Source organism: Ursus arctos, unplaced genomic scaffold, assembly GCF_023065955.2.
Source record: "Ursus arctos isolate Adak ecotype North America unplaced genomic scaffold, UrsArc2.0 scaffold_13, whole genome shotgun sequence".
Classification (NCBI taxonomy): Eukaryota; Metazoa; Chordata; class Mammalia; order Carnivora; family Ursidae; genus Ursus; species Ursus arctos.
The window spans coordinates 48,075,306-48,087,595 of NW_026622797.1; the positions used below are offsets into that span (position 1 = coordinate 48,075,306).

Below are 12,290 nucleotides of genomic sequence, written 5' to 3' on the forward strand. Positions count from 1 at the left end.
GATAGTCTAGAGAAAGAAAAGGGCACAGAGAAGAGATGGATCCATGTGGCTTCTGCATATGTGTGGCATCCTTGGTCCCCCAGCAGGTACCAGGCAGCGCGGTGCCGGGGGGCAGCATGGCCTTCTTCAAGAGTCCGCTCTGCTTTGAAACCGAGCTGTGTAGCCCTCGCAAGCTACTTAACTTCTCTGCACCTTCCTTTCCTCACCTGGAAAATGAGATGAATAAAACCTATTGTGCAGGACTGCTTTGGGGATTTTTATTTTATTTATTTTCTATTTTATCATGGTGAAATGCACGTAAGATACCATCTACCATCATAGCCATTTTTCAGCGCACAGTTCAGTGGCATTGAGTACATTCACATTTTGGCACAGCCATCCCCACCACCTATCTCTAGAACGCTTTTCATCTTACAAAACTGAAAGTCTGTATGCATGAAAGAATGACTCCCCATTCCTCCCTCTGCTCAGCCCCTAGCAACCACCATTCCAATTTCTATCCCTATGGATCTGACTATTCCAAGTAGCCTATATAAGGGGAATTACATAGTATTTGTCCTTTTATGACTGGCTTATGTCACTCAACATAATGTCTTCCAGGTACAGCTGTGTTGTAGCTGTGTCAGAATTTCCTTCCTTTTAAGGCTGAATAGTATTATATTGTATGGGTAGATCACACTTTGCTTATCGACTCATCCACTGATGGACCGTTGTGTTGTTTCCACCTTTTGGCAATTGTGAATAATGCTTTTATGAACGTGGATGACAAATATCTCTTCAAGACTCTGTTTTTAATTCTTTTGGGTATTAAAAAAATTATTTTGGGTATATACCCAGAAATGAAATTGCTAGATCATATGGCAATTGTTTTTTTGGTTTTTGTTTTTTTGAGGAACCACCATATTGTTTTCCAGAGTGGCCGCACCACTTAACATTCCCACCAAAAGTGTGCGAGAATTCCCTTTGCTCCACATCCTCGCCAACACTTAATTTCTCTCCTCCTCCTCCTCCTCCTCCTCCTCCTCCTCCTCCTCCTCATCCTTCTTCTTGTAACCATTCTAATTATTAAATGTAACTTACACAGTCTCTGCTTCTGAAAGACACACAAGAACATGTAGAGAATCTTTCAGTTTGCATGCCTGGCACCTAGTGTATGTCTGGAATAAGGTGAACACTCACTAAAGGTTTGAGGACTGGAATACCCAGAAGAGCAGGACTAGACCCTGGGAGCCTGTGTGTTTCTTTTCGTCCTGCCATTGTCTCAACAGCCAAGCCGCAGAGCTGTTAGCCAGCTGTGTGTGAGCACGGGGGACCCTCTGAACAAGGGCCATTCTCAGGAAAATTCCTTCTGTGCCATAATTTCACTCTGCCCTTTCAGCATTTGAAATCATACCATTTAAAAATGGAAAATCAAGGCTTGTCCAAGGAGTAAGTCTTTCCATTTTTCCTTTCTTTTCATGGATTAATACTGTAGAATGGAGAGAGTCTGAACATCAGGTCCAAATGGCCTTGTTTTGTTTGGTTTACAGAGGTAGGAAGAGCTGACTTTCATCTAATGATGTCTTTTGCGAGAATACGGAGCAACTCTAGAAGCTGGCAAACGTGAATCCTCCCCTCCTAGACCTTCAGCTGGAGGGGAGAGGGCTGCCCCACATCTTGGCTACTCTGCCTATTATGTCCCCAGCAGCCAGCACCGTGTACACACACACAGCACCATATGACTGGCAGTCTCAGTGCCACCCCTTTATCGTCTACACCTTTTTTCCTTCTTGAGTGCTGCCAAGAGTTGTGCAAAGGAAGCAAGTTACCTGTGTGCACCCGAGCATGTAGGAAGAACAGAGCACAACAGGGCAAGAAGGGACAAGAAGTAATATCCACCTAGAGGTGAGATAGTCCTGGAATCCTCTTCCACAGACTAGCTGTGTAAGCATGGAGAAGTTAGTCAATATTTCTGAACCTTGGCTTCCCCAGAGGCCAAGTGGGAATGACAGTAAATGGCTTTCTTGGGACTGCTGGAGGGTTAAATGTGCTGACAGGTAGAGTATGGTAGTTCTTGGTGAAGTGTCCCTCTCCTGTGAGGGTGTACACGTTAGTCTGAAAACACCAGTGGGGACTCCTAGGGGACAGAGGTGCTCATTTCCCAGACTCCCTGACACTTCCCCTGCATCCACATTTCTCTGTAGTTGCCTACGGCACATTCAGACAGGACTCTCTCCTATTCAGAACACACTCTCTAAACAGTTTACTTCCTCCGGCTGCTTTTCAGTAAGGGCCCCAGCAAAGGCCCTAGGTAGGAACCATTAACTTATTCCTCTAGGTGCCTGCCCTTCTGTTCAGGATAAATGGAGACAGGAGGAAGACCCAGCTAACAGCAATGAAAAGCAGCACTTTAGCACCTGGTTATCTTCCGACAGGGCCCTCAGGCCTCCCATCTGGGGAAACAGTTGGGAGGAGAAATGGAAAAGAAGACCCTCCCTGTTCTTCTTGATGGGTTGTATTCCAAAGGTAGTACTTGACAGAAGCATCTTCCAGGGTTTTCCCAATCCATTTAAGGGACCCAAGAGAAACGAAAACGATTTTCACCCCGCCCCTTTTCTTGGCTCTCCTTGTTTCCTCCCCTTGACATTCTTTTCTTCTCTGTTCTCCAAGTATCTTGATACTAGCTGCTGCACAGAGAATACTACATTTCCCTAAACTAAAAAAGATTATTATTATAATAATTTTGAGGCAGAAACTTCAAGGCCAGGGTAATAAATACTACTTTTAAAAAATATGCTTGTGGAAAAAAGACTCAAACAGCCCATATGTGCAAGTAGTATAAAAGTCCTCCATTCTCACTCATTCCCCTCAATCTCATCCCCTGGAGGGGACAACGATTTAACAGTTGCATGCATTTTCCCAGACATTTATGATTTCTTCATTTGACAGATAAAGAGCGATTGCCTTCTATGTTCTGGGCAGCGTCTCAGGTGCCAACCAGCAGTGAACAAACAGAAATCTATATATGTATATACGTGTGTTTATCTGGCATATATATTGTCAAATGAGATCATGTTTCTCAATAAATAATATCCCAGAGCCACTTTTCCATGTTAGAATGTAGAAATGCATACATGCATAGTTATGATTTTTCACAGCTGCATAGTATTCCTTTACAAGGATATACCAAACTTCTACAACCTGTAGATGTTATTTTCAAAACAAGCTGTGTTTCCTCTGCTTGCAGAATGCAGAGTGACCCACTTCATGTGACCTACTTGAGCAGAACCGGGCAGTCTGGGTGGGGATGCTCCAGGGTCTGTCCCCGGCAAAGAGAGATGGCTAGCTGCGCAGGCTGACCCTTGGGCGTCTTCAATGGGTAGGCAAGGCCAGCACGTGGAGCACAATGTGCCTGCCCAGGCACCTAGCTGTGGTGCCCCGCCGGCCAGTGCCATCACTCAGTTCACACCCACATCCCTCTGACTCCAGAGCTGTAGCGGCCACAGCTCTCATCACACTCTGCTGCCCTGGTCATCCTGTCTCCAGCGTCTACTTTGACCATAACTTCTGTAGGCTGCTGATTAAACAAGGAGAAGAAATGAGAAGAAATAAATTTGAGGTTGTGAAAAATGCAGCCAGAGGAGGACAGTGAGTATGAGCATATGTGTTCGAGCATGCACCCGTGTGTGTGCGTGCATGTGTGTGTGTGTGTGTGTGTGTGTGTGTTTCCTAAAACGAGTCACTTTTTCATGCCTGTTGATGGGCAGGGTGTGTGTGCGCACACATGTGCACACACGTGGAGTGGGCAGTGAGCCCTCCCTCACGGTGAAAGGCAGCAAATGCTGATGTTTTAAGCCTCTAGAGATAGTAAGAAGCTCCTGCTTCATACTCCACCCCACTATCTGCCCCCAATCTCCTCCGTCGTCGTCGGAGCTGCTAATGAATAACCAATCTTAACACCCAAGTTCAGTCCCCTCCCCAGGCACCCTCTCGAGCTAAGGCTAGGGAGCTGCCGTAGCACTGAGATCCGGGGCTGTGTGGACATTCCTCCACAGTTACTTAGCTGGGTGGTGGAAACAAAAATGCACCCTAATTGGTCAGTCAGTGGCCTTTTCTAGGGAATGAAGGAGGTTTCTGTTTTAAGAAATAAAGTGACTTCTCGGCTGTTGATTCACTGCCCACAGGGAGATTTTTCAGCGGAGGCTTCCTAGCCTCTGTAGAAATTTGCATACAACTTCCACTTCCTGCTTCAGAGCCTGTTCTACTGCTTACCTGGGCCTGGAGAGGGAGGAGGGAGGCGGGAGCCACCCAAGGTGGAGTGTGAGAAGGAGAGAACACGACCACCCTGTCGGCCGGTCTGTCTGTCCTTGGTGGTGCTAAGGTAAGTTGTTCGGAGCTGTCGCCTGCCTCGCCTTACTTTCTAGCCGCTGACCCATTTTCCAAAACACTGTTTTCTCCTTTACTGAAGGAGTTCTGCCTTCCTTCCCCCTCCCCCCCCACCTTCCACTCCCCACCTTTAACGTGTTCGTGTACCGGCTTGGGCTGAGAAAATGACACTTAAGTTTCTGGCGGTGAGAAAGTGCTGGTGGTTTAGTATTTCAGACAGGCGAGCTGAGTGAGATTAACCCTTTGAGGAACGGAGGGGGCGCACACGGGTGTGTTTTTTCCGGAGCTGCCTGGGAACCATTTGTTTGAGTACTTAGTGTCCCCACAAGTTTTGGTTAAGAATCCAGCCCCACTTCTCCGAGGTGGGAGCCGGGGATGGCAAAAATTAAGGAATTGGCTTCTAGCCCCGGGACACGTCAGTGGCAAAGATGGAAGGAAAATTCCCAGTTTCCTTGATCCTTGTCTCACGCAGGGAAAAGATCAACCCCACATCCTTGGGCCAGGAAGTTCAGCTCCACTCTGTGCCCCCCCCGCCCCTCCCAAGCAGCCCGGACACTTACTGGCACTGAAAACAGTGGGAGAAATGCTGTTACTTGATCTCAACAGCTAATCAAGCTTCATGTGACTTTCAAGATCAAGATGATCTCTTAGAAGAGGGGAATTTTTTTTTAATGGACCGGGGCGGGGGGGGGGGGGGGGGCGGGGAGACCAAATAAATAATTAAAAAGAGGACAAGAAACTTGGTTTCAAGTCCTCACTCCACTCCATGCTGGTTCTGTGACTTAGGCAATTCACTTTGGTTTCCCTAGGCCTGGATTTCTTCATCAATAAAATGTGTGTGGGGGATGAACTAACATGATTTTGTCTGAATTCCCTTCTAACAAAATAATGGGAGTCCCAGAGGGGTAGCCATACTGGGTGGTCTTGGAAGATTTGTTTTGTTTACTGACTATTCAAATATATTAATTTACCTCTTACTACTAGATGGTTAGTTCCTTGAGGAAAAGGATTTTGTTTCTTAATCCTTTTCTACCCCCTAGCACCCCGTATAGTATCAAACGCTTCATAGGTGCTCAAGCTCTTTCCACAAAAGCAGCTTTGATTTCTGTTTCGCTCACCTGCTCTCAATGCACAAGGTAAAAGCAGCTTTCAGGGCCAAAGACTGGGGTTGGCTGGGAGGCCACGTGGCTCTGTGTGAGGGCTGCCCGGAATTTAGGCATTTTTATTGGCTCTTGCTACATAAAACAGGGGGTTTCTTGAATTAGTTCATGTCTCATTTGGGTTCCCCAGGAAGAACTGTCCTGTGAACTTGCCCACAGAGTCAAGGCAGGCCAGAGAACTGGCAGACCAGCCTGGCTCCAGAAGGCTGCGTTACTGACTTAGCTGGAGCTGAAAACGACTCCTGGGCTAGACCAATCACTGTGAGGGTGTGTGTGTGGGGGGGGGGGGGGGGCTTTAATGGGAGGTGGAAGGCAGCCCTGCAGCACATCCTGATGCCATGTAAGGGTGATGACTGTGATTGGACACATTAGATGGCAGACCAGAATCCTTAACCTTTTCCAAACCACTACTTTATTACTATTACTATTATTATTATTACTATTTCTTTTGGGCAATAATTTTTTGTCAGTTCAGTTCCAGCAAGACCTGGCTGACTGGGATGGGCTGACTCAGGGCTTTAAGTATTGCTAAATTGTTTCTGTGGAAAGGCCCTAGTATAGTCACTGTCACGTTCTTAGATGGCTCCCCCCGTCCCCCACCCGGGGATGAGAGGACAGAAATTTCAAGATGTTTCAACTGTGATGACTTACCCATTCTATTTTCAAATAACGAATCACCATTATCTGAAATGAGGCTCTCTGCTGCCCGGCTGCCAGCCTAGCTTTTACCCAGAAAGACCACCCACAGTCATTCTTAATCTGGTGTTGCAAACTCCAAGTCATTTCATGATGGAGGTCATGAAATGCTGCGGTGACTGCTCTGCTCGCTGTGTGGGGTGAGCTGACTAGGAGTGCAGTCAGGCCAATGAACCAACATGTCGGGGAGAAGATTCCTAACTCGGGGATACTCACTTTTGGAGGGTGCAAAGACAGAAAACGTTTAAGCCTGTTTCTCCCAGGATTAAGGAGTTAGTGACTTTCAAATGCTCTGAAAACAGGAGGAGAAGGCAGTCATATTTGAAGGCATTCTTCACCAGGCATTCAAAAAGGCAGATTATGTGGGTAATTTGTCTAAATGAAATCTGTTTTACACAGCACAGAATCAAAAGCTCAGAAATACCCTGAATTCAACCATTTTTCTACGGCAGGCAATTTTAGATTAGACCATAAAAACTTGTAAGAATTGCAGGCGACTGTTTGGGGGGAGGAGAAGGGGCACAGATGAGGCACATTAAACTTTAAATTCCTTTCAGATCCAGTGAAATGACCCCTAATGTTTGATCACATTTCCTTATCAAAACAATCCTGCCGTCCTTCCGTGAGAAAGCATCTGAGGATTGGAATCAAGAAGCTCTCCCCCTGGGCCTCTCCGGTTTCTTCTCAGTGCCTTGTCACCAAGATATTTTTAGTTCATGAAACCCCAGCTGTCCCTTCTCCCCCCGACATTCTTTGGATCCCGTCACCAGCAGGCCCTTACTAGCCCACACGTGCTTCGATGCCTGGTAGCAAGGGTGGTTCTGCGCGGGCGTGGGCGTGTGTGAGCGCGCGTACACGCGTGTATAGACGCAACCCAGGCGGGGCTGCTAGTTGTAAACTGGCTGAGGAGGTGGGGGGCTTTCGTCTGTCGGGTGACCCGTGGAGGTGTGCCAGTTTGGCTTTAGCTGATGAGGCAGCTAAAGTGGAGCCGTTTGGGGGTGATGGAACTGCCAGGGCCTCCCCCAGCCCGCGTGTCCCCCTTCCTTCCACCCTGAAGACCACGGCTGGCTGGGGTCTTGGCAGGTCCCTCAGTGATGAGGGAAACTTGGCTTTTTTCTGCCTCATTGTTTTCCTGCTCTGGGGGGTCCCAGTGTTTTTCCTTCTTCCCCTCCCAGGGTCACTGGACCTCCCTCCCATCTCTGATCTGCCTTCCTGCTCTGTGTGGTCTGTCTAGGGTCTTCCTGGCTCACCAGCTGACCTACAACACTATTGCCTTCACCTGTATTTATTCTTTCCCTTTCCTTCCAGCTGCCCCTTCTCATACCCAGTAATACATAAAAATCACAATTTAAATAAATCTCTCTCCTACACCAATAAAGGGCACATTTTTTTAAATGTCCTTCAAGGTTTCCCCACTTTCTTTGTGTCTCTCCTGTTCCATTCTCCTTTCTTGTTTAATATCCCTTCCTCTTTCTCTCCTATTTTTCCTTTCTGCCCCTTCTCCTTCACCCTGGGGCTTGGACTGAAATTAAGAATCACAGATATGTGCTCAGAGAAACCTTATCTGAAACGAAACGAACAGAAACCTGGGCTGGTTTGAGGTTGTTCTCCAAATATTTATCCCCAGCTAACTACAGAGCAGAACTGGTCCATTTCCATTAGCCCATGGTCTCCTTGTTTAGAAGCTCAGAGGAGTTCCAGAGAGAACTTCAAATCAGGTCAGGTCATGCTGTGCTGCCTTCAGCCTGAAGTGAGTCGTACTGTGCAGGGAATGAGTAAGGGCCAGTAAATGCTCCCTTGTCTCCTGGGCTCACCACTGCTTCCAGTCCTCTGGCAAACCAAATGGAAGAACTTCTCTGTCTGGGAAATTCTGCAAGTAAACTTGGAAGTATTTATTCACTGGAATTTGAACTGGAGCCAAACAGTTCACTTCCACTGTTTGCTTCCACTGAGCAAACCAACATTGTGAAAGTTTGCATGCATTTGGGCAGTAAACAAAGGACATTAATGAGTAAAGATTTTTAATACGTGACTTTTAGACTTTCAATTTATTTTTTTAAAAAATTACTCCCTGAGGAATGAAGTAAGACCTTGAGAATCTGTAATTGAAAGTATCTGATCCACATTGGATCTGAGGATCTTTCTAGCTGTAAATGTATATATTTATTTATTATGTCCACCTGAAATATTCATGTTGTGTGTCTCTAGGCCTCTTCAACTCTATTGTTGACCCAAAGAATTCTTTTAAAAAAAAATCCAAGCAGTTGGTGAAGAACAAGCCTTGATTATTTAGGAGCTGGTAATGTGGTTTGTTAATTACTCAGGCTGCTCGCTTCTGCCCTTCCTCTGTTTCTTGCTGTGCTATTTGTCTTCTTCCAGGGACATAACACCTTCATTAAATCCCATCCGTCCTTGCCTCAGAGGCGTCCCCTGGAAGATATCCCCTCTCTAGATGCATCACCATTTATCATCACCCTTTGTTTGTGCTCTGTCAACCAGTTTTCAATTTATTTTGAATTCAGTTTATGATTAAAATTTAATGAGATCCAATCAAGTGCTTTTCTCAAATCAAGATGCCTCTGCAGTCTCATCCGTGTCCTCTATTGTAATGGCATGAAGGAAAGCCACCACAGTTTTCCCGCCTGGTAATCCTTTATAAAACACAGGTGGCCTGTATCCACGCCTCCTTAGCTTCAAGGTGAATGGTTCCGAAACATATTCATTCCAGAAGCTTCTAGGGGTTACTCAGCTCCTCCAGGCCCCTTCCTCCCTCCTCCCTTCAAGTAGCTGTACAAGTCAGGGCTCCCAGCCAACAAACAGATTGTTAAGTGAGCCGGTTCTGGTGCTGAACTGCTTGGATTTGAATCCTGTCTATGCTACTTACTGACCATGTGATCTTGGGAAAGTTCCTTAACCTCCCTGTGCCTCAGTTTCCCCATCTCTTAGATGAGATTGACAATAGTATTCACCAAATAGGGTAGCCGTGAGGATGAAATAAGTTAATCTATGTAAAGCATTTGGAGCAATATTTGACACATATGAAACATTCAATAAACATTAACAATTACTAATAAAGGGGAAGGTTTCTTTTCTTTCTTTCTTTTTTTTTTTTTTTTTTAGAGATAGAAAGAGAACATGCAAGTGGGGGGTGGGGAGCAGAGGAAGAGAATCTTAAGCAGGCTCCATGCCAGCGCTGAGCCCAAATGTGGGGCTCAATCTCACGACCCTGAGACCATGACCTGAGCCAAGAGTCAGATGTTTAACCGACTGAGCCACCCAGGCGCCCTAAGGGGAAGGTTTCTTTATATTTCGATTTGTCAGTATGGTCTGTATCAGCGGTTGGTAAAGTATAATCCTTGGACCAAATGTGGCCCATGGTCTGATTTTACTACAGCATACTGCTAAGAATGGTTCTTATATTTTTAAAGTGTTGTTTAAAAACATTTTAAAAAACAGTGTGAGACAGAGACCATATGTGGTCCATAACACATGAACTATTTACTATCTGGACCTTTACAGAGAAAGTTTGCCAAGCCTCTGATCTTTGTGGTTTAATGGAAGATCTATAGGCTAGACTCGGCTGTGACTTTGGAAAAGCTACTTAATGTATCCAAGCCTCTGTGAAAGAGAAATGGGAAAGTGAGAGCACATACCAGTCTGTGGCCCAGCTTGTTTTAAGACAAGAGACAGTGTGTCCAGAAACACACATGTTGGTTAAAAAGACATAGTCTCCATTCATTAGGTTCATATAATAGCATTAACATTCAGGTATAAAACCAGTGAACATAGAGTAGCAGAAAGTTCTAAAGCCAAGTCACTGTAAAAATAATAACAAGATGATGGGGTGTCTGGGTGGCTCAGTCAGTTAAGCGTCTGCCTTCAGCTCAGGTCATGATCTCAGGGTCCTGGGATCAAGCCCCATGTTGGGCTCGTTGCTCAGCTGGGAGTCTGCTTCTCCCTCTCCCTTTGTCCCTCCCCTCTACTCATGCTCTCTTTCTCTCTCAAATAAATAAATAAAATCTTTAAAAAACTAATAATAACAAGATGGGTTTTGTTTTTTGAGAGCTTGATATGGGCCAGGCCCTATAGTAAACATTTTTTTAAAAGATTTATTTATTTATTTATGAGAGAGAGAGAGAGCAAGCGTGAGTGGGGGGAGGGACAGAGGGAGAGACTCTCAAGCTGACTCCCCTCCAAGCACGGAGCCCATTGCGGGGCTCGATCTCATGACCCCAAGATCATGACTGAGCCACCCAGGCACCCCTACAATCAGCATTTTATTTATATCTTCTTTTATCCCCACAATGTACCTGTAAAGCAAATGTTATTTCCCCCATTTTACGTATTAGAAAAATGAGCACCCGAGAAGTAAAGTAATTTTCTCAAGGTCACACATCTAATCATGTAGCTGGCAGAGAAAGAATTAAAATGTAGGGAGTTTGAACCTAGAGCTGGTGCATTTAAATACTGCATATTTTCCTACATCCTAGAACTGTGTGTTGATTCAGGGGAAGCCCATCTGGAAAGCAGAAGCCGCAGTTCACTGTGAACGTGGACATTAGATCTCTTCATGTGTGCCCTGACAGAGACGTGTTTGCCACACAGGTCAGGGTGGGGTGTAAAGGACATGCAGAAAGGGAGGTGGGAATGATGGAAGGAAAAGAAGGTTTTTGAGGAACTATGAGATCAGAAAGATAGTGTCGGGAAGGCTTCATAGGCTCTGTTTCAAGAAAACAAAGAATTCAAGGCAGGATGTGCTGGGGGAGAAAAAGGTTGCTGGGAACAGATATGAGCAAAGAGTTGGAGGCGGCTCAGGGGGATTGACTGAGAGCTGTGTGCAGGAAGAGGGGGGAGGGGCTGGGGAATTCTGTGAACGGGACACCAGGGAGCATCGTCACATAGGATGTCAGAACTCCTGCCCTGTGGGTAAGATCTGATCCACCAAATCGGGCTGCTCAAGGTAGAGTGGGTATACTCAGAGAGACGTTTCAGGCTGGAGGAGACAGAAAGGCAGCCCAAAACAAGAAACTGGGACAGAGAAACACTGACCGATTTGAAGCAAGGTGTGGTCAGAATCCAAGAGCTAGAACCACTGCTCACGGTCCAAAGGGCAATAAGATTCAAGAGAAGGAAAGTTCCTGTCTCTTGGGTCGACTCAGAGTGAGTAAGAACCAGACTCCCCAGCACGCACAACTGCTTCAGCCTGGTCGTGATAGCTCCGGACGAGCCCTCTGTTCCGGCTTGTGCCAACGCATTCCCACCCCAGGCAAATGTTCTCACCCTCTGCTGAGTGTCCTTTTGTATTTTAAGGGAGTGTTCTTTCCCTGGAGCGGTTTCAGGAGTGCCTCCTTCCTTCGCACTGGTTCTTCATCGCGGTGCACAGCAGAAGCACTCTGGAGCTGTTCCTTTTCTTTTTTTTTTTTAGAATTAAGTAGATAGAGAAGGTATAAAATGCTCCAAAAAGCAGGTCTCCCTCCTGCCGCTCTTCTCTGAGCCACCCGGTTCCCTTTCCAGAGGTGACCGCTGTTCCAGATTTCTGCCGAGACGGCGTGCGCATACGCAATCTTAGGTTGTACAAGGGGTAGCTTACTCGGCTCGCTCTCTGCTCTTCCCTTTTTCTAACTTCACAGATAAGTCTTGGAGGTAGTTCCTCATCAGTTCACACAGCACTTCCTCAGTCGTTTCTAAAAAGTCGCAGAAAAGTCATCGTGTGGCCGGACTACAGTTTTAAAAATCAGAACCTTTCTGACGTGTGGGCTGTTTCTGGTCTTTGCCATTACGAACAAGGCTGCACTGGCCATCTTCAGAGCCTCTTTGTTTCACACGGTAGGCACATACCCCTGTCGAGGAGATTCTTGGAAGTGGAACGACCAGGTCAAAGGGCATGAGCCTTAACAATTCTGACAGTTCCTGCCAAATTGCACAGATTACATTCTCTTGGTAAAGAATGAGAGAACCTGTCTGCCTGTGGGACTTAAACAAAAATACAGAGAAGCCCTGACCTCACCTCAGAATCTCTAGGTAGGGGGGCCTGAGCACCTGTATCGTGAGCCCCAAAAAGAGATTCTG

At 46.2% G+C, this 12,290-nt stretch overlaps 1 protein-coding gene across 1 annotated transcript in view; it reads left to right on the forward strand.

Moving 5' to 3' along the window:
• Positions 1–3,527: 3,527 nt before the first annotated feature.
• Positions 3,528–12,290, forward strand: part of TRAF3IP2 (TRAF3 interacting protein 2) — a 39,947-nt gene continuing 31,184 nt past the window's right edge. The window contains exon 1 of the mRNA XM_044388814.3: positions 3,528–3,627. Coding sequence (XP_044244749.1) covers positions 3,609–3,627 — 19 coding nt within the window. The 5' untranslated portion in view covers positions 3,528–3,608. The remainder of the gene's footprint in view (positions 3,628–12,290) is intronic.